General features: G+C 46.9%; 1 protein-coding gene across 1 annotated transcript; it reads left to right on the forward strand.

The window, feature by feature from the left end:
• Positions 1–26,434, forward strand: LOC121465144 (eukaryotic translation initiation factor 3 subunit B-like). The gene is made up of 19 exons (XM_041678328.1): positions 1–539; positions 7,493–7,685; positions 9,816–9,935; positions 10,128–10,185; positions 10,530–10,658; positions 10,875–11,032; positions 13,712–13,843; positions 13,922–13,988; positions 14,624–14,670; positions 16,387–16,597; positions 19,496–19,568; positions 20,545–20,667; positions 21,988–22,066; positions 22,673–22,811; positions 24,071–24,196; positions 24,776–24,853; positions 25,264–25,372; positions 25,489–25,605; positions 25,960–26,434. The coding sequence occupies exons 1-18, from the start codon at positions 74–76 to the stop codon at positions 25,590–25,592; spliced, it is 2,412 nt and encodes an 803-aa protein (XP_041534262.1). The 5' UTR covers positions 1–73; the 3' UTR covers positions 25,593–25,605; positions 25,960–26,434.
• The last annotated feature ends 953 nt before the right edge of the window (positions 26,435–27,387 follow it).

The raw sequence follows: 27,387 nt of genomic DNA on the forward strand, positions 1-27,387 counted from the left end.
CACTAGCGGCTCGCGGTGATTCCTGGGAGTCGGAAGCAGGGCGGCCGAGCCGGGTGAGAAGCAGCGCGGGCCCATGCAGGACGCTGAGAACGTGGCGGCGCCCGAGGCGGCCGAGGAGCGGGCAGAGCCCGCGAGGCAGCAGCCAGCCTCCGAGTCGCCGCCGGCGGATGAAGCGGTGGGCTCTGGCGGGTCCGAAGTGGGGCGGACCGAAGACGCCGAGGAAGACGCTGAGGCCGGACCGGAGCCAGAGGTGAGGGCCAAGCCGGCGGCCCAATCCGAAGAGGAAACGGCGACGAGCCCTGCCGTGTCGCCCCCGCCGCAGCCGGGGGAGCGATCCTCAGCGCAGGAGTCCTCTGCTCCCGGAAAGGCGGAGGCCGCAGGGGAGCAGGCCCGGGAGCACTCCGCCGCCGGAGCGGAGGAGGAGGGCGGGTCCGATGGCAGCGCGGCTGAGGCGGAGCCGCGGGCTCTGGAGAACGGAGAGGCAGATGAGCCCTCCTTCAGCGACCCCGAGGACTTCGTGGACGACGTGAGCGAGGAAGGTAAGAGCTGTGATTGTGTCTATGGGGAGGGGATCCACAGCTGTCGAGGGCGCGAAGTCTTCCTATTGCAACGATCCGCCCCTACTTCCTCTAAAGTAGGGGACCACTACTTGGGGAGCCCACCTCTGGGTGAAGACAGGACTTCTAGAGTTGATAGAAGGCAGGACGAATTGCAGTGTCTGGGCCATTTCAGTTTCCAGAGTTGATCAGCTGGACCCTTCCGAGGGTCTAGTGGGAGTTACAGGACGTGTAGACGCTGGTGTCTTCCCCCTTGCTGAAATGTCTTCCCTTCCCATCGGTTTCCATAGTAAGACATAGCCGTCGGACCAGCCCCATTCCCGCCTGCTTATCTCTTTTCCCCCTTTTTGGTCTGTACCCCGACCATGCTTGTGTTGTACATCGATTTTTTTTGCACACTGTTCGCTTTGCGTCTTGCATCTTATTCTCTTCCACGGTGACTGGTTCTAAGGCATTATTTTGTCGTCCTGCACGGGAGCCTGATTTTTAAAATCTTTTATGACAGCTGACTGCATGTGTTTTCTGCCGTTTCAACTTCCTTCATGTGTTGATGTGATTAATACCGAGGGGCAGGTAGATCAAGCTGAACCTAACCTCCTTATTCTCCTGCACTTACTTCTGTAGTGCTATTACTACAGGCATGCACCGCCAAATAATTGATTTTGAACAACCGGTGATATGCCAAAGAAAATCTAGAGCCTCAATATAGTTGTCAACTTAGAACTTATAATATTTGAAATATTAAAGGGGCTGCCATTTAATGTCACCATTGTTTTATTTAACTTTTGTATGTTTATGGGGTTTATTCTTGTTTTGTAAGACAGGGTCTCCCTTAGCCCAGGCCAGCTTAGAACTCTTAATGTAGCTGAAGCTGGCTTTGGGCTGGTCCTCCTGCCTCTACTTTAAGACTGCCGGGGTTTAAGGTGTAAAGCACCATGCCTGGCTTGTTTTACTGCATTTCTTAAGGTAAAAGATGTTTTAGCATGAGAAACAGATAAACTGTGCCGATCCTACCGGTCTTCCCTCTGCAGGCCTTGAGGAAGTTTCTCTGTGGACAAAGCATGTTTCTGGTTTCCCACCTCTTACCCTGATCTCTGATGTACCAGTTCCCTCAATGTTAAAGCCTAAGTTTTGACTCTGAAGCTCCTTTTGAACCACTGGTTATTTCTTTGGGGTTGGAGTGTCTCCTTATTGCTTTGTAGTTTCAGACAGGACCTCACACTGTATCCCATGCTGGCCCGGAACTCATGATCATCCTCCTGTCTTCCTTGATTATGTGTTGGGATTACAGGTGTGAACCACCGTCAAATATAGCTGCTTTTTTAGGGGAGAGGGGTGTCACCCCGAACTCAAGACTCACCAGTTGGCCAGACTGGCTGTCCATTGAGATCTTTGCTTGTACCTTTCTAGCACTGGGAATACAGGTGTGTGCCGCTGTGCCATCTTTTTACCTGGGTACTGGGAATCCTAACTCAAGTCCTGCTACTTGCCCAGCGAGTACCTTGTTGACTAACCATTTCTCCATATGCCCCCCCAATCTTATCTTTTCTCCTTTTCAAAAGTTTATCTTTATTTTTTAAATTGAAAATTTGTTTTATGCTAAGGAGCATTTTGCCCTCCTGCATATCTGTTATATCCATACCTAGTGCCTGTGGAGGCATTTGGATCTCCTAACTGGAATTAGGGTTGGTTGTGAGCCACCTTGTGGGTGCTGGGAATCAAGCATGAATCCTTTAGAACAGCAGCAGTGCTCCTAACTGCTGAGCAGTCTTTCTGGCCCTTGTTTGTTTGATTTTTAATTTTGGGTATGTCCCTTTGTCTGTGTGGGTTTGTGTGCGTGTGAGTGCAGGTGCCACTAGGACCAGAAGAGGGTGGCCAGTCCCCTAGAGCAGAAGTTACAGTTGATTGTGAGCTACCTTATGTAGGTACTGGGAAGCAATGGGCCTGTCTGGTGCAAAATGAGGTGGGGTTTTTTTTTTTTTACACCCCCTAGACAGAGTTTCTCTGTGTAATAGCCTTGGCTGTCCTAAAACTAGCTCTTGTAGACCACTCTGTCCTCGAACTCACAGAGATTCGCCTGTCTCTGCTTCCTGAGTGCAGGGATTAAAGGCATGCATCATCACTGCCTAGCTCAAAATGAGTATTTAAAGAGTTATTTGAGCCCACTTAATTCCTAGATTCCAGTGTGTAAATTTTTTCCAGAATTGGGGAAAATGGAAGTCGGGTTTCTGATGTGACTACAAGGCCAGCCTTCCTCCATCAAGTCTGGGGAGCCCAGCGGGTCCTGTGTATGAAGGGAGTGCAGAATAATGAGGAGGCTCTGGTCCTGAGAACAGAAATTCTTCGGGCCGTCTGGTCTAGGGTGTCACAAGGGTGGGAAGGGAAGACAGCCTTTTGGTCCTTAACAGGAGGAGCAGTGTGGATGTCTTGTCTCCTTGTTCTGTCTAGTTGTGTGTTAGTATGGGGTCTCCTGTTCTGTTGTGATTATGAACAAGTTGTTTCCCCAGGTGGTGTGCATGCCCGTCATTCCAGTACTTGGAAGGTAGAGAGAGGAGTTGGAGGTTGTCCCCTGCTACGTAGGGAGTGCAAAGCCAGCCTGAAGTACCTGGGACCTTGTATTAAAAAACACATGAAAAAGGACTGAAGAGATAGCTCAGCAGTTAAGAGCACTTAGTGTTCTTCCAGAGAACCTGCATTTGATTCCCAGCTCCCATATGGTGACTCACAACTCTCTGTAACTCCAGTTTGAGGACCTTATGCTCAGGTACCAGGCATGCATGTGGTGCAAAACATTCATACACATAAAATAAATTTTTGTGGCTGGAAAGATGGCTCAGTGATTGAGCACTGGCTGCTATTTTAGAGGACCTGGGTTCAATTCTCAGCACCCATATGGCAACTCATAACTGTAACTCCAGTTACAGAGACTCTGGCACCCTCACACAGACATACATGTAGGCAAAACACAAATAGACATACATTTCTAAAAATAAATAAATAGATAAATTTTTGAAGAATCCAAACAAACTAACAATCAAATATGTGTTGCATTGTGGGGATAATTTGCTCTGCCCTGCCCAGGCAGATGTAGATTGTTGAGGCTAGGCAGACGCTTTGAGTTCCTGGGAAAGAGTCTGTAGTTTGTATAGAAGCTGGCCTTTTTTTTTTTTATTACATCTTGTTAAGTTCAGATCCAGCTTAGCAGGCCATTTAATAGTATGGTGAGCAGGTTTTTAAAGGAACCCAGAGTTCACCATAGCTGCTGTAGTAAAGGTGTGTGGCATTGCTGTGTTGAGAATCTGCCTCTTGCCTCCTTGCTCTTTGCCTGCTCTTGATTCTACCATCTTTGAAATGTGTCTTTTGTTTTAAAGATTTATCTATTTGTGATGTATGATACGTATTCTTTCTGCACGTATGCCTGCACATCAGAAGAGGGCACTAGACCTCATAGATGATTGTGAGCTACTGTGTGGTTGCTGGGAATTGAACTCAAGGACCTCTCTGGAAGAGCAGCCAGTGCTCTTAACCTCTGAGCCACCTCTCCAGTCCCTGGTGTGTTTTAATTAAGTTTCTGTTGCTGTGACAAGACGTGGCCAAAAGCAACCCCGAGTCCATCATCCAGGAAGTAAGGGCCCACCAACAATGAATGACCTTTTAAAATAATCATTTGGTTCCCTGGTAGTGGTACACACCTTTTATCCAGGCACTTGGGAGACAGAGGCAGGCGGATCTCTTGAGTTTGAGGCCAGCCTGGTCTACAGAGCACATCCCAGGATGGCCAGGGCTGCACAAAAAAAACCCTGTCTAAAAAACAACAACATAAAGTCATTTGGTGAGTTGGTCTGCACATTTGTGTAGCAGTCAGGAGTGTGTTCTCAAGTTGGTTTTGCCTTACACAGTGGGTTCCAGGGATTGAACTCACGTTATCAGGATTGTACAACAGTGAGCCTTCCTGATGGCTCAGAATTTCCTTTTATTTTTAATCCTACTTGTTATTTGTTTATTTGTAACTTTATTTTTAGATTATTTTGTATGTGTGAATGTTGTTTGCTTACATCATTTACAGATTCCCTGGAACTGGTGTTACAGATGGCTGTGAGCCACAATGTGGGTGCTGGGAATTGAGCCTTAATCCTCTGCGAGAGCAACAAGTGCTCTAAAATGGCAGAGCCATCTCTCCAGCTCTATTTTTTTCTTCTCACACACACACACACACACACACACACACACACATTCTTTCTATTGTTTTTCAAGACAAGGTTTCTCTGTAGCTTTGCATCTTGTCCTAGAACTAGCTCATGTAGAACAGGCATGCCTCAAACTCACAGAGATCTGCCTGCCTCTGCCTTCCGAGTGCTAGGATTAAAGGCGTGCGCCACCACCTCCTGGCTATTTTTTTTCATATTTTGTGTAAAAGCGTTTTGCCTGCATGTATGTCTGTACCACATACATATGTTGTTTTGGGGGGTCAGAAGAGGACAGTGGGTTCCCTGACTGGAATTGCAGATGATTGTGAGCCATCGTGTGGGTGCTAGGAACTGAACTCTGGTCCTTTGGAAAAGTAATAAGTGCTCTTAACTGCTCAGCCATCTCCCCAGCCCCACATATCTATTTTCTTTTTGGTCTTTTGAGACAGGGACTCTCTATGAAGACTATGAAATCTCACTATGACTGCCCAGGAACTCACTTTGTAGGTTATGCTGGTCTCAAACTCGAGATCTGCCCATCTCTGCTTCCTGTAGTCTGGAATTAAAGGCATGAATTTCCCTGTGAGATCAAACTTCTATATTTTAACTAGGATCTTCTTCTATAGCCCTGGATAGCCTCAAGAATGGCTGTCTTTTTGCCCCAGTTTCTCAGGTGCTGAGAGCATTCTTACATCTAGCTTACCTTTCTCTTGGTGTTCTTGTGCTGAATGTGTGCACGTGGAGACCCGAAGTGTACAGCAGGTGTACCACCCCACCCCACCCCCTTATTTTTGAAGGTAGGCCCTCTAACTGAACCTGGAGCACCGTTTCATCTAGACCGGTTGCTCAGCAAACCCCTGAGATCCTTTTACCTCTGCCCTCACAGCCTTGGGGTTATAGGTGCATGCTTCTACACCTGGCTCTTTTGAGACAGACTCTTACTGTGTAGCCGTGGTTGTTCTATAAATCACTATGTCGATCGGGCTGGCCTTGAATTCACCACATTCTGCCTACCTCTTGAGTCTTGGGACTGAAGGCATGCACCACTATGCCTACCTTACACTTGGCTTTTGTGTGGGTGCTGGAGATGTGAACTTAGTTCATCATGCTTGTGGGCAGTGAGCACTTGCCCCTCTGAGCCTCCATCCTAGCCCTTTTTTCACTTCTGAGAATGAAGTGTGGGACAAAGGGTGTTTGTTGATATTTGAGATATTTAGTATGTTGAAGTTGCTTTTCTTTTTAATAAGATTTGTTTTTAGTTTTAAGTGTATATGTGTGCACATATGCCCTTGGGGGCCAGAGGGTCTCCTTGAGCTGGAGTTAGACTGGTGGATGAACTGCCCAACATAGGTACTGGAGCAGAACTAAGGTTCTTTGCAGGAACAGTACATGCTGTTAATGCTGAGCCATTTCTCCAGCTTTCTTCTTTTTTGGTTTTTCGAGACAGGGTTTCTATGTGTAGCTTTGGAGCCTGTTCTGGAACTCACTCTGTAGACCAGGCTGACCTCGAACCCACAGAGATTCACCTGCCTCCCAAGTGCTGGGATTAAAAGCATGAGCCACCGCTTCCTGGCATCTCCAGCTTTTTTCAATTTCCTGAGACAAGGTCTCTTGTAGCCTAGCAGGAGGCTGGCCTTGTGTTTTCTTCTTGTTTTTCTTTCTCCTCTTCCCCCTCCTCCTCTTCCTTCTTCATTTTTCTTTTTTTTAAATATTTATTTATTTATTATGTATACAATATTCTGTGTGTATGTCTGCAGGCCAGAAGAGGGCACCAGACCTCATTCCAGATGGTTGTGAGCCACCATGTGGTTGCCGGGAATTGAACTCAGGACCTTTGGTAGAGCAGGCAATGCTCTTAACCACTGAGCCATCTCTCCAGCCCCCTTCTTCATTTTTCATGACAGAGTTTCTCTGTGTAACCCTGGCTGTCCTGGAACTCACTGTGTAGACCTGGCTGCCCTCGAACTCAATCCTCTGCCTCCCGAGTGCTTGGATTAAAGGCTTTCTCCACTACTGCCTAGCCTTTGTTTTGTGCATATTTGAGGATGACCTTAAACTCTTGCTCCTCCTGCTTTCACCTTCTGGGTGCTGGGGTTTACAGGTGTGTTACAGGTGTGTGGGCACACACCTGTAAAAGATTTGAGTGAAAAGGAGCAGTGATAGTTTCCAGAGCAGCTAGAAATTCATTCAATAAGCCATTCTTTAAGGGTTTTTTTTGTTGTTTGTTTTGCATTGCTTTTTTTTTTTTTAAAGAGTACTATTGGAGATTGAACCCAGGGCTACGTTTGTATTAGGTCAGCATGCTCTTCCTCTATTATATCTGCAGTCTTTTGCATTTTATTATTTTTTTTAAAGTAATTCTTGTGTGTGAGTATGGATAAGGTCAGAGGGTAACTTTTAGGAATGGATTCTTTCCACCTCATTAAGGCAGGGTCTGCCCACGGAGATCAGGCTGGCCTTGAACTCAGAGATCCACCTGCTTCTGCCATTTAATACCAGAGTGATGGTATTAAATGCATGCACCGCTCAGCAGTCACAAATGGGTACGTTTTGACAATACTTCCCATCAAAAGGTGTGTGAGGATTACCCTTCCTGATTCTTTGTTGTTTAATCTAGATCATGATTTCTTTGTTCATGATAAGAGCACTTAGAGTAGCTGCCTCTTAGAAATGATCAGCCTGCTAGCTAATGGACCAGTGCTTCTTGGTTTAAATAGAAGCCATTTGACATTTCTCTTCCTCCTTTAGAACTACTTGGTGATGTACTCAAAGATCGGCCTCAGGAGGCAGATGGGATCGACTCGGTGATTGTTGTAGACAACGTTCCTCAGGTGGGACCAGATCGGCTTGAGAAGCTCAAAAATGTCATCCACAAGATCTTCTCCAAGTTTGGGAAAATCATAAATGACTATTATCCTGAAGAGGATGGAAAGACAAAAGGGTGAGAGTGCTAGTTGCTGAAGCAACAGCGGTGGGCTTGGGGACTTGTGTATTCCGTCCACCCCAGAGGGACGCTCCTGACAGTGGAGTTTTGGTTCTCAGGCCCTGGGCAGGACTCTGAAATCATGGTGTAGTGAGTGACCGCAGACTGAGGTTTCCAGAGCTGATGCCCACAGGAGTAGCAGGGGGCCTGGTATAGGTTCTGGATAGAACTACCATTGTCAGCCCAAGCGCGCAAGCCTGCTTATGGGATTTCTCTCAAATACTTTTTAAAACATTTTAACTTATCTAAAGTAGTGAAAGCCTTCATTACTGCTTAGTTACTTCCTTCATACTGTTAGCTAAAATCATGAGGTTAGCCCAGTGTTTCATGGCCTGCAGTTTACTTCTTCTCTTCAAAACTAGGTGTTTCCTATTTGATTCTAGTCCTCCATTGTGTCTGGTGCTGTGTGTGGAGCCCCAGTCTAAGCTTTGCTGCATTTTCACTGTGGGCTGTTTGCTTAGATCCTGCTGTGCATGCCTGAGGCTCCTGTCTCCATCCTAGGAGGCTCTTGAGCGGTGGGACTGGCTGCCTTCAGTGAGCTGGACAGTGGTTGCTGCCATATTTATAGAGGTCGTTTGCCTCTTGCCACTGTGGACAGACCTTCTTTAATGCCACCTTGTCTGAGGGGAGTATAGGATGATAAGGTTACCTTCTTTTAGAATTAAAGTCTTAATGTTTTAAAAACTATCTACAAAGTTATTATTTTTGCAAGAATCATTGGTTCTAGGCAGTGCTACTGTGTTGTATGGTTTTCATTTTATTTCTAAAGGTTATATTTTATGCATTTATATATTTTGGTTTTTTCAAGACAGAGTTTCTCTATAGCCTTGGAGCCTGTCCTGGAACCAGCTCTTGTAGACCAGGCTGGCCTCGAACTTATAGAGATCCACATGCCTTTGTCTCCGGAGTGCTGAGATTAAAGGAGTGTTCCACCACCACCCAACTAGATTCTATTTATTTATTTATTTATTTATTTTTTAATGATTTAACTTTATTTTATGTGCATTGGTGTGAAGGTGTCAGATCTCGTGGAACTGCATTTTCAGACAGTTGTGAGCTGCCATGTGGGTGCTGGGAATTGAACCCGGGTCCTCTGGAAGAGCAGTCATTGCTCTTAACCGCTGAGCCATCTTCTCCAGCCCGATTATATTTATTTTTATTTTATGTGCATCGGTGTTTTTGACTGCACGTATGTCTGTGTAAAGGTTCCAAATCCCTTGGAACTAGAGTTATAGTTGTGAACTCTCATATAAGTGCTGGGAATTGAACCTGGGTCCTCTGAAAGAGCAGCCAGTGCTCTTAACCACTCAGCCATCCCTCCAGCCCCTTGTTTTTTGTTTTGTTTTTTTCAATTCTGTTTTATGTGCGAATATTTTACTTGCATGTATATATGTGCACCACATATGTGCTTAGTCCTCTCAGAAGCCAGAGAAGTGTCTCATATGATTCTTAGAACTAGAGTTATAGACAGTTGTGAACTTCCATGTGAGTGGGTACTAGGTCCTCTGCAAGAGCAGCCATTGGTCTTTTGTTGTTTTGTTATGTGGCCTTGGCTGGCCTGGCACTCACAGTTCTGCCTGCCTCTGCTTCCTAGCTATGGGATTAAAGATGTGGGCCCCCTGGCCAAGTTAAGAACTAGTGCTCTTAACTGTTGCTGAGCCATTTGGTTGAAAGGTAATCTCTTTGACTGACAGTTGCTTGCTGTGTTAGGTGTTTATCTGTACTGAAGTTTCCCCTGAAACCCTGTGTCATTTTTCTGTGATGTGTAATGAGTTCATTACTGTATGTAAAGTGCACACTGCTAGGTTTTGGCATACATGCATCATATCACAGGGCTATCATGGAATAATGACTATTTCTGTTAAACTTTTCTTTCAGTTATGACTATGAAGTCACATTCTTGAGATCTTTCTATTAGGATTTCATTCTTTAGGAAACTACTTGGTCTGCATGTTGTACTCTAGTCTTCAGGGTGACCCACCTTGGGGAGGCTGCAGGACAGCTAGGACCTCAGTTCATGTAGAAAGCTCTCAGCGTATAATAAGTCTTAAAGGTACATGTGTCCAAGCTGCTTGCCTTCTCGCTCAGGTACATCTTTCTGGAATATGCTTCTCCTGCCCATGCTGTGGATGCTGTGAAAAATGCCGATGGATACAAACTGGACAAGCAGCACACGTTCCGGGTCAACCTCTTCACGGATTTTGATAAGTGAGTTGGAGCCTGAGATAGATCTGTGCTTGGTGCCTGTGGGTGATGGGAAGTTCTTCAGTAGGTGCTGATGTCTTTAATGTTTCTGCTTTGGGCATGGGGTAGGTGGAGAGGCTTTGGTGCTGACTGCCTGTTCATGCTCCTCCTATCCCATCCAGACTGTGCCACTTAGCAGTGCCTGTTCTGTTCCAGGTACATGACGATCAGTGATGAGTGGGACATTCCAGAGAAGCAGCCTTTCAAAGACCTGGTATGTTTCTATGAAACCCCTGCTTTTGTAGTCAGGAGAGATTTTATAGCTTGAGGTTTAAAGGTGTCTGTTGAATTTGCATCTGTGATAAAGAGTGGTAGTTATCAATGAGCTTTCTTTGATTAAAATTAATTCAGTGGCCGGGCAGTGGTGGCGCACGCCTTTAATCCCAGCACTCGGGAGGCAGAGGCAGGCGAATCTCTGCGAGTTTGAGGCCAGCCTGGTCTACAAGAGCTAGTTTCAGGACAGGAACCAAAAGCTACGGAGAAACCCTGTCTCGAAAAATCCAAAAAAAAAAAAAAATAATTCAGTGCACTAAATCTCTCAATTTTGATTATTTTTAGGGAAATTTGCGTTACTGGCTGGAAGAGGCAGAGTGTAGAGATCAGTACAGTGTGATTTTTGAGAGCGGAGACCGGACATCCATCTTCTGGAATGACGTCAAGGACCCAGTTTCAATTGAAGAAAGAGCGGTGTGTACTAGCGGCCATGGCCATGGCCACGACTGTCTCCTTATAGCAGGGCTGGTTTCCGCCCGAAGGAACAGGTGAAGGCTCTTGTTCTCTGAGAACAGTGTCACTCCTGTCCCAGCTTGGAAATAGGTTCTGAGAAAAAAGATGCCTGTAGAAGGAAGCGTCACTGTGCTTGACTTTTTGTCATTTTAAACCCTGTTCCTTCCTTCCTTCCAGAGATGGACAGAGACTTATGTGCGCTGGTCCCCTAAGGGCACCTACCTGGCTACTTTTCATCAGCGGGGGATTGCCCTCTGGGGAGGGGAGAAGTTCAAGCAGATTCAGAGGTTTAGCCACCAGGGTGTACAGCTCATCGACTTCTCTCCATGTGAAAGGTGAGTGGCTTAAACTCCTCTTGCTGGTCCCCTCAGATGGCTTGTAGTAGTCTCTGACATCACAGAAAAACATCCCAGAAAGAGTTCGGAGAACTCCACTTGGGAGGATGGTAGCAGGAGAGAGATGTTAGGGCCAGCTGGACTTATAGTGAGTTTGAGGCCAGGTTAAGCTATGTGATGTGACACCCTGTCTCAAAACAGAGGAGAGAGAGAAAATGGAAGAGATATCAAGAGAACTCATTGGGGCTGGAGAGATGGCTCTTCCAGAGGACCTGGGTTCAATTCCTAATACCCACATCGCAGCTCACAACTGTAACTCCAGTTTTAGGGGACCTGACACCCATGGCAAAACACCAGTGCATATAAAATAAAAACAAATAGGGAGCTGGAGAGATGGCTCAGAAGTTTAAAGTCTGGCTGCTCTTCCAGAAGTCCCGAGTTCAATTCCCAGCAACCACATAGTGGCTCACAACCATCTAGAATGAGATCTGGTGCCCTCTTCTGGCTTGCAGGCAAACACTATTCATAATAAATAAATCTTCTAAAAAATGAAAATTAAAAAATAAATTAAAAAATGATTAAAAAAGAGAACTCATGGATGTTTCCCATCAGCACTTGGCACTGCTCCTTTACACCTCCTCACATAGTGTGCAAACTGTCAAAACCACTGGGGGGGGGGGGGGCGGCGGACTGGAGAGGTGATTAAGAACGCTTGTTCTTGCAGAGGATCTGGTTCAATCCCCGGCACCTGCATAGTTGCTCACAACCATCTATGACTCCAGTTGCAGGGAATCCACTCCCTTTTCTGACAAACAAGGGCACTAGGCATGTGTACAAGCAAAACACTCATACATATAAACTAAATAAGTCTTTTTTAAAAAGAGGAGGCTGGGGGGCTGGAGAGATGGCTCAGTGGTTAAGAGCATCGCCTGCTCTTCCAGAGGACCTGAGTTCGAGTCCTGGCAACCACATGATGGCTCACAACCATCTGTAATGAGGTCTGGTGCCCTCTTCTGGCCTGCAGGCATACACACAGACAGAATATTGTATACATAATAAATAAATAAATATTTAGAAAGGGGGGGGGGCTGTGTGTGTAAGAGAGACAGCTGGCCTGATGCCTGTGCTAGAGTGACACTTGACTGTCCCATTACCTCTTTGGGAAGCCTGCTTAGTTTCCTCAGCAGTCAGCTCACCTGTGTTCTGGGAGCGCAGTTGGCACATTAACTTAGGATGTGGCTTTCTCTTAGTAGAGGGCTTGGCCCCAAATTATTGTAGCTAAAGCTGGCTTCCTAGTGTCTTCACTTCCCAAGTGCTGGGATTGGGGCTGTTCACTACTACACCTGGTGTGATGTATCTGTCCCCTTGAGCAAACGGGGCCATCCTGTCTTTTGTTAGGTCCTATGTGCTTTGGTTTGTAGATTGCAGTTTTGGAACTCATTCGTTACAGACTTGAGCAGTTTTTATAATGTAACGTTGCTGATCAGGATATCAGTCTTGGCAGCCTTGGCACTGCAGCAGTAGGGCCCTTTGCTGGTGTTTTCTGGCTTGCTGTGGCCGCTCTCACTGTACCTTGCTTCAAGGGGTCGTGTGCTTAGGAAATCTGTGCCTTGTGAGAACAAATGAAGATTTGTTCAACAATGTAGAGATGCTCTCTGTCAGGTAGCTAATTGCTCATTTCCCAGGATACTCACTTTAGAACTGTACACGACCATCTGTTGTCTTTATCCCATTAGTCTTAATTACACGAGTGAAGCTAGGAGAATCCACACCACTCTTCCTTCTAGACCAGCCCACTCAAGCAGACTTCTGTTGGGATGTTTGATTGATTTCCTGGTGCCTCTCCTGGGTGGGAGCACCATTCTAGGTAACATGTAGTGGTCTTTAATTACTTTGTACTTGGTTGTACTTGCCCCACCCCCGAACTTGGAGAGATCAGATACCATTCTTGGGGATCATGGTATATGGGGGAAAGGTTGGTTCCCTACATCTTGGCAGTATGATGTGGGAGTCTTCTGTTTTGTGTTGATTTCATTGGTTAAATAAAGAAACTGCCTTGGCCCATTTGATAGGCCAGCCATTAGGTGGGTGGAGTAGACAGAACAGAATGCTGGGAGAAAGAATCCGAGTCAGTCAGTCGCCATGATTCTCCCACTCCAGACAGACACAGGTTAAGATCTTTCCTGGTAAGCCACCTTGTGGTGTTACACAGATTATTAGAAATGGGTTAGATCAATATGTAAGAGCTAGCCAATAAGAGGCTGGAACTAATGGGCCAGGCAGTGTTTAAAAGAATACAGTTTCCGTGTAATTATTTTGGGTGTAAAGCTAGCTGGGTGGCGGGAAGCAGCCCTACCACCCCACCACAACAGAGTGGCATGTTGTGGAAGGAGGACAGTGCCTCGTCTTCCTGAAGGTTGAGAACAAAAAGATGCACCTGGACTTCCCCGGACCTCTCTGCATTTTTAAAGCGTCGGTGGAGTTGGGGTTCATAAGCTGCGTTGCTTATTGAAATTAGAAGTCACTTCTGCCTTCCTCCGTGGAAAACTTGTACCTTCCATAAGTGTTTACAACAGTAGTGGCCTGTGAACTTGTGTCTGTGACCCACAGAAATGTGTGCTGGAACTGTGACTCTTATACCAAAGGAAGTGCTGTACTAAGTGACCTCCTCTCTTGCAGATACCTGGTCACTTTCAGCCCGCTGTTGGACACTCAAGATGATCCTCAGGCCATCATTATCTGGGACATCCTCACAGGGCATAAGAAGAGAGGCTTCCATTGTGAAAGCTCAGCCCACTGGCCCATCTTCAAGTGAGTAGACATTAGCCCTAGTCTGCCTGTGGCCTTTTCATGTTCATTGGTACAGCCTGGCACTGCTTTTCTCCACAGGTGGAGCCATGATGGCAAATTCTTTGCAAGAATGACTCTGGATACTCTCAGCATCTATGAAACACCTGTGAGTTTTGTTTTGTTTTCTAGTTTCTCTGGGCATTGGACTAGAATCCTGCATGCTAGACAACTGCATTACTATTGCTGAGCTTTTGTGGCAGTTTTTGTGTTCTAGAAGACAAATGATGAATGGTTGGGTGCGTGCATGGCTATACTTTTCAGTATGGATATAGTTAGTGCTTGCTTAATCTGTACTGTAGTAAGGGAGGCAGGGCTTTGGTAAACCTACTGGCTAAATAAATAAATAAATAAATAAATGCCAACTCCAGTGCCCTTGCAACCCTTCCTGTGCTGGAAGTCTGGATTTTCCTGTCCTGGCTCCTACTGAAGTTGTTTGGATGTTTGTTGCTATTTCACCTAGCCTTCATGCTTGTAATGTTCCCTAGATTCAGCAGAATCTTACACTGTTAAGAGGGGGGGAGAGGGCTGACAAGATGATTCAGTGGGTAAGGCACTTGTCACCAAGCCTGACATCATTGCACTATGGAAGCCAAGAACTCGGCTCTTGCACATCGTCTTCTGGCCTGTATGAGTGCTCTGACATATGCTCCAGTCTTCAAAATAAGTGTAAAAAGAGGTACATAGAGTTAATATGGCCCTGACTTTTCTGAACTGTTTTTATTTTCCCCCACTCACGGGCAGTCTATGGGCCTTTTGGACAAGAAGAGCTTGAAGATCTCTGGAATAAAGTAAGTGAAAGTTTCTGTAAAGTAAGTGTCAATATGCTCTGGTTGCTATAGCAACACAGGATGGTTACCTTCAAGCAACAGAAATGTCTGTCTTTCCCTCTTGAAATTGGAAGTCCAAGTTGAGCTAGTAGATTCTGTCTGATGGGGGCTTTCTCTTCAGTGGATGGTGTCTCTCACTTCAAATGGTTAGAAGGAACCTTAAAAAGGCATTCACTGGGTTCCCCTTCCCTTCCTTAAGCCCGATTTACCTCACAAGGGCCTCACCTATGGTTACTATCTTTGAGTTCCGCTGGACGTTTGTTGAGCACATGAACAGACCTTCAGGCCATTGCAGCTTGTGGTTTTTTGGTTTTTTTGGACAGGGTTTCTCTGTGATAGTCCTAGCTATCCAGGAACTAGCTCACAAAGATCCACCTACCTCTGCCTCCTGAGTGCTGGGATTAAAGGTGTGTGCCCCTATCGCCTGGCTGCAGCTGAGTTTTCAATTTCTTTTTTGTTTTTTTTGAGACAGGGTTTCTGTGTAGCTTTGGAGCCTAACCTAGAACTAGCTCTTGTAGACCAGGCTGGCCTCGAACTCACAAAACCTGCTTCTACCTCCCGAGTGCTAGGATTAAAGGCATGCGCCACCACCGCCCAGCTGAGTTTTCAATTTTTAAGAGTATCAGGCTGGAGAGTTGACTCAGAGGTTAAGAGCACTCAGTTAAGCACTTAAAACAAGTATTTGCTTGCCTGTTTCTGCAAACACTGGGATGCTGTAGTGACCCTGGCTCACTGGCACAGAAATGAAAAATTAGGGGCAGAGAAATAAAAACACTTAAGGTCAAAGAGTGTTGCCCAGCGGAGTAAGGACAGTGTGGAGACTTGTACACAGTGACTTCATCTTCTTCGGAAGGCTTTCGGAAGATCTTCCCTGCTGCTCCTGTGTTCTATGGGGTGAGACTTGGGTACATGACAAGGAACTGCAGTTCATTCTGTCTTATTTATCTGAAGTCCTTGGGAGCTGGGGTGGTGAACACTTAGTAGCCCAGAGGACACTGGTATGTCCTTTTGTTTTATGTTCCTGGGTCTCATTTGAAAAACACATACACTGATCTGCAATAGGTTTAAAATCAAGTTTGGATGTGGTGGTAGGCTTCTGCAGTCCAGCTTGTCAGGAGGATAAGGAGGGGGGGATGCTTGAGCCTATAAGCTGGAGACCAATCTAGGCAGCCGACCTTCTCAACCAAAAAAAAAAATGCAAAATGAAAGTATGGCATGTTTAGACGTTTTTCACTGTCACAGTGTCTGCCCTGTGGGATCATTAATAGAGGAAAAGGCATTGCTTACTTGTCCTACCGCCCGCCTTCTGACTTGTAGTCTTCCCCTTTGGCACCTTGGTTGACCTTTACATACCCTGCAGCTAGAGTCATCAGCCTGAATTATATTTGTAAAGAGCAATGTCATGTAGTGGCTGAATACGGGGCTGGTCTGCATTGAGAGCTGGCTACGATGAGCAACATCCGTATGCCTAGGTCCTTGTCACAGCAGTGTGATCATGCGACCCCGCCCCCCAGGGTTAGGACAACTGCAGGCTGTACTGTGCAGTGTGCAGGGCTGGTGTGTAGTGGGCAGTCTGCCAACGTAGAGCTTTTGAGAGTAAGTGTGTTCTCTCCTGCTTGCTGCTCAGTTCTGTGACCACCTGTTCTTTGCATAAACTTTAATCCCTTTGTCTTACAGAGACTTTTCTTGGTCTCCGGGCGGTAACATCATTGCGTTTTGGGTGCCAGAAGACAAAGATATTCCAGCTAGGGTAACCCTGATGCAGCTCCCCACCAGACAGGAGATCCGAGTGAGGAATTTGTTCAATGTGGTCGACTGCAAGTTGCACTGGCAGAAAAATGGAGATTACCTGTGTGTGAAAGTGGACAGGACTCCCAAAGGCACACAGGTGAGTAGTTGTCATGGGAGTTACATCTAAGTGAACTGCTGCTTCTGACGATTTGTTTTTGTTTGTGTGTGTGCATGGGTACAGGTATGCGGGTGCCTGAGGATGCAGAGAGCTTCAGATTCCTAGAGTTGGAGTTAGAGTTGGTTGGGAGTCACTTGGCTGGGTGCTTGCAACCTAATGTGGATTTTCTGCAGCTCCTGCAGGGTTTTGTTTTTTTTTTTGGTTGGGAGGTATTAACTGCTGGTTTATTGCATAGACTCATAGGGTACTTTCAGGGTTGTTGATACAGTCGGCTGTCTGGTCATAGAGTGTTCTGGTTAAAGCCTTTTTTTTTTTTTTTTTTTTTTTTTTCCGAGACAGGGTTTCTCTGGTTTTGGAGCCTGTCCTGGAACTAGCTCTTGTAGACCAGGCTGGTCTTGAACTCACAGAGATCTGCCTGCCTCTGCCTCCCGAGTGCTGGGATTAAAGGCATGCGCCACCACCGCCCGGCTGGTTAAAGGCTTCTTTTTTTTTAAATATTTATTTATTATGTATACAATATTCTGTATATGTGTACGCCGCAGGTCAGAAGAAGGCACCAGACTCCATTACAGATGGTTGTGAGCCACCATGTGGTTGCTGGGAATTGAACTCAGGACCTTTGAAAGAGCAGGCAATGCTCTTAACCTCTGAGCCATCTCTCCAGCCCCTTAAAGGCTTCTTAAACTGACTTTTATAATTGAATTTCATCTGAGAAACTTTTTTATGACCCCAGGCAAATATGTACACAGAATATTCAAGTCCAACATAAGCAATAATAATAAGTTATTTTAAGATAACTCTTTGATATGTGCATGTGTATGCCTTTATTATTAACAATGAAAGCAAGTTTGCATGCTAGTTAGAGGGGGTGTTTTAAGTGCATGAGTGTCTTGTCAGCTGCATGTATGTCTCTACAGTGCTCTTGGAGGCCAGAAAAGGGCATTAGATACCCTGGAACTGGAATTACAGACCATGGTGAGCTGCCATGTGGGTGCTGAGATTTGAACCCAGGTCTTCTGCAAGAGTAGCCAGTGCTGTTAATCACTGAGCCATTTCTCCTGTCTCCCCCATCTTTTTATTTTTAAGATTATTTATTTATTATGTACACAGTGTTCAGTTTCCATGTATGCCTGCAGGCCAGAAGAGGGCACCAGATCTCATTACAGATGGTTGTGAGCCACCATGTGGTTGCTGGGAATTGAACTCAGGACCTCTAGAAGAGCAGTCAGTGCTTTTAACCTCTGAGCCATCTCTCCAGCCCCCCTTCCCCATCTTAGCTTATTTATTATACTTTGATGGTTTTGTGTAGTTTTGAACGCACAGAAAATTACAGTAATAACACCTGCAGATGCTTAGCCACTCTTTGGCACTCTACTGGCAGGTACAAGGGATGTGTTGTGTTTCTGGTAAACACAGAAGAGCTTCACGTAGTTCTGCACACAGATCATTTAATATTTCCCTCATCAAAAAACAAACAAACAAACAAACCAGCCTTTGACCCTGGTCCTCTCCCTATTTGCGGCCAACCTGGTCTACATAGCAAATTCCAGATTAGCCAGGACTACATAGTGAGACCCAAGTTGTTTTTTTTTTTTTAATACTTTGAATTTTTCTTCTAACAGTTTCTTTTCCCTTTATGTTAGTCTTTTCTTTTTCCTTTTGATATCTGAAGACAGGGCCTCACTTTGTAGCCTAAACTGATCCATACATAACTTGTAATCACTCAGCCTCTGTCGTCCTGAGTGTTGAGAGCACAGGTGGCATGCCAAACCAGCTCTTCTTTTTTTTTTTAAGGCGTGGTCTCACTCTGGTTCTGGGGTATATTTGAACTCACAGTGATTCTCCTGCTTTACCTTCTTGAGTGCTGTATTACAGGCACGAACCATTATGTCTGTTCCAACTTTTATTTTTCTTGAGATATAATTCATATACCAAAAAATTGCCATGCTTTTAAGTAGCGAGCCATCTCCGTGACTTAGAGTGTGTTCAGCAGGTCACACAGGCGTGCTTCTGCTGATTTCAAGCTGCATACCAGTTAACACTCACTCCCCATTTCCCTCTCTAGACCGCTTCTTGGTCTGCCTTGTTATTTCTCTCCTGGTGCTGGGGATCACACTCAGGCAACCCTCTTCATGTTGGGCCTGTGTTCTAGTGAACTATGCCCCAGCCTCTTCCTCACTCTGAACAACCTCTGGTCTGCTCTCTGTTGCATTCTCTGTTCTGAGCACTTCATACAGGTGAAGTCCTACAGCCTGTGGCCCTAAAAAAAAACATTACTTTTTTTTTTAATGAAATTCATCTTTATTTTTAAGATTTATTTATTATGTATGCAGTGTTCCTCCTGCCTTTACAGTTCCATGTCAGAAGAGGGCACCAGATCTCATTACAGATGTGGTTGCTGGGAACTGAACACAGGACCTCTAGAAGAACAGCCAGTGTTCTTAACCTCTGAGCCATCTCTCCAGCCCACTTTTTTTTTAACAATCCCATTTATATGTGTCAGCATTTCATTCCATTCCTTTTCATGGTTGACTACTATTCCAACACACATCCATCCACATGTTGATGGACGCACATTAACTGGTGAGTGAGTAGTAGTGGGACTGCTGTTGGAAGTGGTTCTGCTTGAAGGTCATGGTGCAGGTTGCTCCACAGTGTTGAGTCCTGTGGTCCCCTTGATGGACTAGAGGACCCTGAGAACTCTGATAGATGTGCTTCAGCATGGACTTGGACTATGCTGTCATTGTGGCAGCTTTATCGCCAGCATTAGGGATGTAGATGTGCTGGGGACTGAGTGCCACCTTCTGTTAGCTTGTCCAGTTGTGCTCCCTATTCCTCCAGAATGTTACCCTTCTTTTTTTTTCTTCTTATCAACAGGGTGTTGTCACAAATTTTGAAATCTTCCGAATGAGAGAGAAGCAGGTACCTGTCGATGTTGTTGAGATGAAAGGTAAGCTTCCGTGTAGCAGGAAGGGCCTTCGTGCCCTTGTCTCGGACAGCTCTGCATGAGCCAGGTACTTAAGCAGTCTACCAAAGTGGAGTGACAGCAGGAGTAGCCAACCCAGACGACACTAACCTGGAGCACATGGGTTAGGCTATCTAGCTGCAGGGATCCTCCTGTCTGCCCTCCTGTGCTAGGGTTACAGGTGCATGTGCCTGGATATCTCCTTGAATGACTAATTTGCTGGTTACAGTTTCAGTCATTTTGTTTCTGTTAAATAAGAGTCTTGTTCGATAGCTCGTTGGTCTTGAACTCCCAGTCTTTATGTCTCAACCTCTTAAGGGCTGGAATTATACGCCTGTACCACCAGGCTTGGCTTTCAGTTTTTTATTTTATTTTCTTAAGTTTAATTTTTTTGTTTTTTGTTTTTAGTGGATGGTGATAGGGTCTGAGTATATGTATATCCTTGACTACTTGGAACTCATAGAGACCCACCTGCCTCTGCTTCACAAGTGTTGGCATTAAATGCGTGCTCCACCATGCCCGCCCTCACCTTTTTTTAACAGAAGAAAGATTGATGTACTTTATTTTCCCTCTAACTTCCCCCCTTTGCTGGAATAGTCAAATAGTTTCTGCCTTTGTCTGGCAAAGTGTCTGTACCTTTCATTTTACTTTTTTTTGTCGGAGTAAGGGTTGACAATGTGGTGGCACAAGCCTATGATCTTAACACGCAGGAGGCCAGGGCTGGAAGAGTATAATATAAGTTCTGGTCCGGCCTGGACTTGTTACTAACACAGCATCACAAGCAAATTAAACCTGCTACCTTTAAATCTGCTGGCCTCTGTTTGATTGCTTTTGCTGTCAGTTGATCTATAGTGAATTGGGGGTTTCAGGGTGCTTATCTCCAGTTGAGTGAAGCTCTTCATAATTGAAGATGTTGCTGTGAAAGATGACAGCTACTGACTTCTCTTGTTGTTGATTGTAGAAACCATCATAGCCTTTGCCTGGGAACCCAATGGCAGTAAGTTTGCTGTGCTTCATGGCGAGGCCCCTCGGATATCTGTCTCCTTCTACCATGTAAAGAGCAACGGGAAGATCGAACTCATCAGTAAGCAGTCTGCCCTCAGGCTCCCTGTAGAGAGCTTCTCAGGGGCTTGGATTGCCAGTGTGGGTCAGATGATAGGCAGGGTGCTAAGGTTGGGGTTACTTGGAACAAAGGGAACACATATATCCTCATGTAATTAAAAGACACTCTCCCATTTGACATGGAGACAGCATGTATCCTTGCTGGGGCTCCCCAAGGGCTACTGCTGCTCACTCTTGTCCTTGTGTCATGACAGCCCACACAAGTCAGTGAGTTTAGGGCTCAAGGCAAGCCGAACTACGCAGTGTTGCCCTCACTGGGGTGGATCTGCAGGGTTGCCCCAGGCTATGTTCCATTGCTTCTTCTAGGAAGCCAGCACCTTGTTCCCTGTGCTGTAACTGTCGTGCCAGGGCTTTCTTGGACTTGGGACTTTGTGTATCTTACGAGTAGCTTCTGAGACCCGTGAAATGTGCTTTCCCTTTACCTGGGTCTAATTTTTTTGTGATAGAATCAGTTGGCTGTGTTGCAAAGTCGATTATGTTGTTGATTCTCTTAGATGTATAAAATGTGGACAGTTGCAAACATTATAACAACACCAGGAAAGGTGCTGTTTTCTGACTGTGTGTGGTATGTCTTTCTTCGCGCTGTCAGCACTAGGCTCACAGTCAGTGCTTCACTGTGCATTGGAGCTAGATGGGACAGTTGTCTGTAGCTCTCGGAATGTGAGACTCTTGCCCCATCAGAACCAATATGGCTGTAGTGCTAGGACTTCGCCCCCCTCTTACTCTACTGCTTCTGAGTCCCATGGCCAAGGAGATACCCAGATGTTAATGCCCTGTTTGAAGGCAGGTGGCTGGCTAAGAGAGGTCTGAAGGTCTAGGCAAGGAGTGACCTGGGGGGTCACCCGATTTGCTTTGCCAGCTTCCCCTAGTGTTGGGTGACTGGGAAGATGATAAGCTTGAGGTTCTGTGAGAACACTGAAATGGTGACTTGATTAGGTTAGCCTTGGTGTTATTGAAGTCAGGTCTCCGAAGTAACCTCTGGTAACACCAAGGACTCCAGAGATGAGTCACTGCTATAGTTACTGTAAGTGCATTCTTTGTCCAGTTGCATGTGAAGTTGAAAACAGTATCCACCATAGTTCTATACCAGTCAGCACCCATCACCCTTAAGCATTCTTCATGACTTCATTTCTAACTGAATGGAGCAGTTGTTTTAAAGTAGTTCTCCTAAGGTGACCAGTGGGTATGTGGACTTGTCTTTGCCAACCCTCCTTAAGGTAGCACTGTCTTAGCTCGAGAGGCACTGGCACAGTCCCCTCATAGGTACTTGCTTTTCTTGCAGAGATGTTTGACAAGCAGCAAGCAAACACCATCTTCTGGAGTCCCCAGGGACAGTTCGTGGTGCTGGCCGGGCTGAGGAGGTGGGTTCGGGCCCTGCCTCCTTAGGGTTTGTGTTAAGATGGAGCATCTCACTTGATAATTGTCACAGCTGAGCCTCTGGCCAAACCAGGCTGATCACAGTAGTGACTTGCAGATGACAGCTCTTCTGTGATCATAGCCTTACGTTCTCTCCTGTGAATCCCGTGTCTTCCAGTGGGACAGGTGCTTAGCTGGAGGCAGCCTTGCCCTTTGTGGTTGGGGTGCCTTTCTCTTGCTCCCCTGCATTCCATCTGAGCACATAGGAGTAGTGAGCAAATCCAGCCTCGACCTCTGGTGGGAAGAACTGCCGTGGATTACTCCCACTGTGGTGTGCATGTTACCCTAGCTCTGGAGGCTTCCTCAGGTACCACCTTCTCTAGATGTCACAGATCACTCGTGCACATCATGTCCTGATCCCAGTCTCATGAAATTTGTCACTGTGAGGACAATAGGGTTAAAGTCCAGGGAGCTACAGCCCAGCAGAGAGTGGGCATCTTGGTCCTTGCTCCTTCCCCACCCTTGTGACTCAGTGGAAGTTAGGGGCGTTGGACCTCTCAGGGTGGAGATGCAGGGTGATTGTGGGATGCAGCTGCCTTGTCATCCCACAGCATGAATGGTGCCTTGGCGTTTGTCGACACTTCAGACTGCACTGTCATGAATATTGCAGAACATTACATGGCCTCTGATGTTGAGTGGGACCCAACCGGCCGCTATGTGGTCACCTCTGTGTCATGGTGGAGCCATAAGGTAGGTGGCAGATGCTGGGCCCTTCGGGAATGAAGTCTCTCAAGGCTGGTGACAAACTGTGGGATCATTGTATCCAGGGACCCTAGGTGAGAGGATACTACTTAAAAGCCTTTGCGGCTTAGGGAACCCATCTGATCCAGAGGGGTCAACTGCCAGAGCATGGGCTGCTATGCCTCCTGAAGGCAGACTGCTTTCTGTGTTTACCGATGGGTGGACACTTGAGCCATTCTGTGCAAACAAAGCCTGTAAGCTCAAAGGGCTCCAGCTGGTGAGAAAGAGCTGTTGCTTCCCAGATGGCTTTGGGTAGTGTCTGGAGTAGCATTCTCTATGTTCATCATAGGATGTGATGCCCTCCCAGATGTCAGTGCAGCATGGCCCATCCCAACACTTGTTTAGGATTGATTGACTGATCGATGTATTTATGGTTTCTCGAGACAGGGTTTTTCTGTGTAGTGCTGGCTGTCCTAGAACTAGCTCTGTAGACCAAACCAGTCTGGCCTGAAACTCACAGAGATCCGCCTGCCTCTGCCTGGAATTAAACTGCTGGGAGTAAAGGTGTGTGCTACCATGCCCAGTTTAGGATTTTTTTTAATTAATTTATTTTTTATGTGCATTGGTATGGGCATAGGATCTCCTGAAACTGGAGTTAGAAACAGTTGTGAGTTGCCATGTGAGTGCTGGAATTTGAACCCAAGTCCTCTGAAGAGCAGTCAATGCTCTTAACTGCTCAGTCATCTCTCTAACCCCTTGTTTAGGATCTTACAGGACTGGGGGTGCCAGTGCGTAACACTCACCTACCGTGCAGAAGGTCCTGGGATCTATCCCCCGGGACCCTCCCCCCCACACACCAAAATGGGGGTGTGTGAAACTCTTAAGTCCCATGTGGGGCCACTCTGTTCAGTCTACAAAACTTCCAGAGCCCAGCATTTGGGTTGAGGCAGTGCTTCGTTGAGTCTTGCTGGGAAAGACAAGGTTAGCTGGCTAAGCTGTAGCTGGTGCTGTCAGTAGTTGGCACTGCTGGGGAAGTTTTCTTATCTCAGGCCTGCACTGGGAGGAGCACCTGCTGACTGCTATTGACATGGTATTCTTAGATCATTGTGTGTTTGCTCATCACCTTCCCTGCCAGAGGATGAGCACAGTCAGGTGCAGGTTTTGTGTTTACAGTGTGCTGAGTACAGGTTGGTGCTCTGGCTACTAAGAGTAAAGGTATCATGGTGGCCTTGCACATTTTGCATGATGGACCCCATTGTCCTGTCTAGGTGGATAATGCTTATTGGCTGTGGACCTTCCAAGGACGCCTTCTCCAGAAGAACAACAAGGATCGCTTCTGCCAGTTGCTCTGGAGACCAAGGCCCCCAACGCTCCTCAGCCAGGATCAGATAAAGGTCTGTAGTCCCTGCCTGGTTGGGGGTATGGGTGGAGTTGTGGCACTGAAGAAAAAAAGGCATTTGTCCTGTGACTGGTAAGGGGCAGTGAATGGGGAGTGGAGGTAGGACATGGAGAGGGCGTCTGAAGAGATGTAAGGCCAGTGAGACCTGACCTGGAACAACGTCAGGCACTAACTCTAAAGTTGCAGGCTTAGCAATACCTACAAGCTCAGGAGGCTGAGGCAGGAGGATCATGGGTTCTTCCAGACTCCTGTATAGTAAAAGATAACCCTATTCTTCCTGTCTGTTCCCCACTCCCCAGAAAACCCAGGAGTCTGACTAGGCCACACAGGCTATAAATAAGCCCTAGTAGAATTGGAAGAGCTAGGCGGGGTTAGGTGATGGGATAGGCTTGTGGTCTTAGGTCAGAACTGGGAGTGACTCACCCTAGGAATTGTCTCCATGAGATGAGACTCCCCAGCCGGTCATGCTAGTGCCCTGGGGTTGAATCCTCTTAGTCCTGGAGGCTGTTGGTGTACACTGGCATCTGAAGACAGCAGTTGCGGTTCAATCCTAAGTGACTTGTCTTGGTTTCAGCAAATTAAAAAGGATCTGAAGAAATACTCTAAGATCTTCGAGCAGAAGGATCGCCTGAGCCAGTCCAAAGCTTCAAAGGTGAGCCTGAGGGGATGCTAATGGGTGCGCATCCCTGTCTGGGCCTGGGCAGTAGTGAAAAGGGTGTGCCAGGAACCTGATCTGGCTTGTTCTCCCATGCGTAAGGTGGCAGTTAGTAATGGGCAACAGGGCCAGCACTGGTGCATGGAACCAGTACCCACTAACACTGGGTAGAAGCTGGCTTTTCCTTAATAGAAGCAGGAGGTTCTAGGATCTAGAAGAGAAATGAGGGTCCCACTTGAGGAGGTTCTATGTAAGGCTTGCCCAGCACAACAGAGCTGGAATACAAGACTCCGCTTGCCCTCTTCTAAACTTCAACAGTGGTTGCTAGACACAGAGGATGGTGGCACTGTGGTTTGTGGTTGAGCAAATGTGTCCTGCTCATCCCTACAACCTTCCCCACATGATAGGAACTAGTGGAAAGAAGGCGGACCATGATGGAGGACTTCCGGCAATACCGAAAAATGGCCCAGGAACTCTACATGAAGCAGAAGAACGAACGTCTAGAACTACGGGGAGGTAACCAAGCTTCTGGGCGTGTCTGCAAGTGGAGTAGTCCCTCAAGGGTGTGGACTAGAGAGCCCTGCAGCTGACGTTGCAGCCACCAGGGGTCAACCTGTTCTTTGTTGTCTTAGGGGTGGACACTGATGAGCTGGACAGCAATGTGGATGACTGGGAGGAGGAGACCATCGAGTTTTTTGTCACTGAAGAGGTTATTCCTCTGGGAAGTCAGGAGTGACCTCAGCACTGTGGTAAGAGTTGTGAGTGTGAAGAGAGCAGTGGGTGCCTGCTGAGTTAGACCACAGCATAGAAGACACCCAGGAAGGTGGTGGTTGGTAGGGAGCTTGGAAAGAAGTGGAGGCTGGCATGAGGGCAGTGCTACAAGAAGGAGGATCAGGCACAGTACTGTCACCCAGTGTTGGTAGTGTTGGTACAGGCCACAGTACAGGAGTGAGTGTCTGCCTGTGTGTAGTGCTAAGCCTCAGGGTGATGGGGGTGCTACTGACTGATCTGAGGCCTCCCCGTGGCCTGGAGTGTGGTCAGTGAAGAATCCAGCTGTTTTCCCCTTGCTTTGTGGCTGACTAAATGTGGCTCATCTGTTGCAGTGTCACTGTGCTGTGCCCAGGATCCGAGGCCACCCTTCACAGAGAGCCTTGGGCTGGGTTCTCATTGTGCTTTCTTTCTCTGGACTGCGAGTGCGCCCGGGGTTCTTCCATCCCGACACAGCTCTGTGCCTTCAGCCCCTGGGTCCACAGTGGGGACACTTGAGGCTCCGCTCTCACTTGCCCTGTTTGGGTTTTTATGCCGTGTCTGCTGTGGGGCCTCACTGCAGTTCTCCTGGTCGCTCCTTTCACTCCTGCTGCCCGTGGTGTTTCCAGAGCCTCTACCTGCAGCTCAGTGGAGTTCCCGTTCACAGACTCACTGTCCCTGCTTGTGGCCTGGAGACCTTCAAGGGGACTGCACGCCCACCACTGACGTGTGCCAGTAGATCTGGAGGCACCCCAACACCTTGCGCCTGTTCAGATTTTGCAGGGCCTCTGCGCAGGTTGGATGTGGAAATAAAAGCAACCCTGTGTGAAAGTGTTGTCTTACTCCTCTTTGCAATTTGTAATGGCCTTGAGGCCTGCCATTCCTGCTCTCAAGGGTAAGGGTATTTGCACACTTGCACCTGGCTTGTTGAGAGCTTGTCTGAAATCTGGCCAGGAGCTAGTGTGCCAGATCCCAGATGCAATGTCTTCCATCTGTTTCTGTGAGAAAATATTCATCTTACCCTGACAGAACCCTTTAGGTTTTCCAGACCTGGATAAGTTGGAAAACAGGTACAGAGGGGGTCAGCCACTTAGACACACACCTCTGTAGTTACCTAGTGTCCAGTAGTGAAGACAGTGTACTGGTATAGATGGGCTCTACCCAGAGTGAGCTGTGGCCAAGCTCTATGCAACCTGCTTCTCTCAGGCTCCCACCTGCTCTGCATCTTTTGTGACCAGAGAGCCACCTCAGGCTGGGCTCACAGCCATGGTGTGCCTGCAGAGCATGTACCTCCAGCAGAGGACAGAGATCAGTGATTTGCGGGCATCATTCTGGGGAGGTAGTTCACTTTTCCTCCTGGGTCTTAGGTTCTTTATTCCTTTGGACTCTCTGAGGTTCCATCATGGTTGCAAGACCTTCAGCAGCTTGACCTACCTATTGGCCACTTCCATGTTGTTTAAACACCTTCCAGTTTCACAGCAGTGAGATGAAAAAGGTGCACACAGAGCATATTTTCAGGTGTTTTGGTTTTTTGAGATAGGGACAGCTTTGATTATCTTGGAACTAGCTCTGTAAGCCAGACTGGTCTCAAACTCACAGAGATCCGCCTGCCTCTACCTTCTAAGTGCTGGGATTAAAGGTGTGGACTACCTTCCAGCTAAACTGTCTTTTTTTTTTTTTTAAGATATATTTATTATGTATGCAGCATTCTGTCTGCATGTTTGCCTGCAGGCCAGAAGAGGGCACTATATCTCATTACAGATGGTTGTGAGGCACCATGTGAT

The sequence above is a fragment of the Microtus oregoni genome, unplaced genomic scaffold (assembly GCF_018167655.1).
Source record: "Microtus oregoni isolate MIOR12 unplaced genomic scaffold, Mior012 000029F_ref0000214, whole genome shotgun sequence".
Lineage (NCBI taxonomy): Eukaryota > Metazoa > Chordata > Mammalia > Rodentia > Cricetidae > Microtus > Microtus oregoni.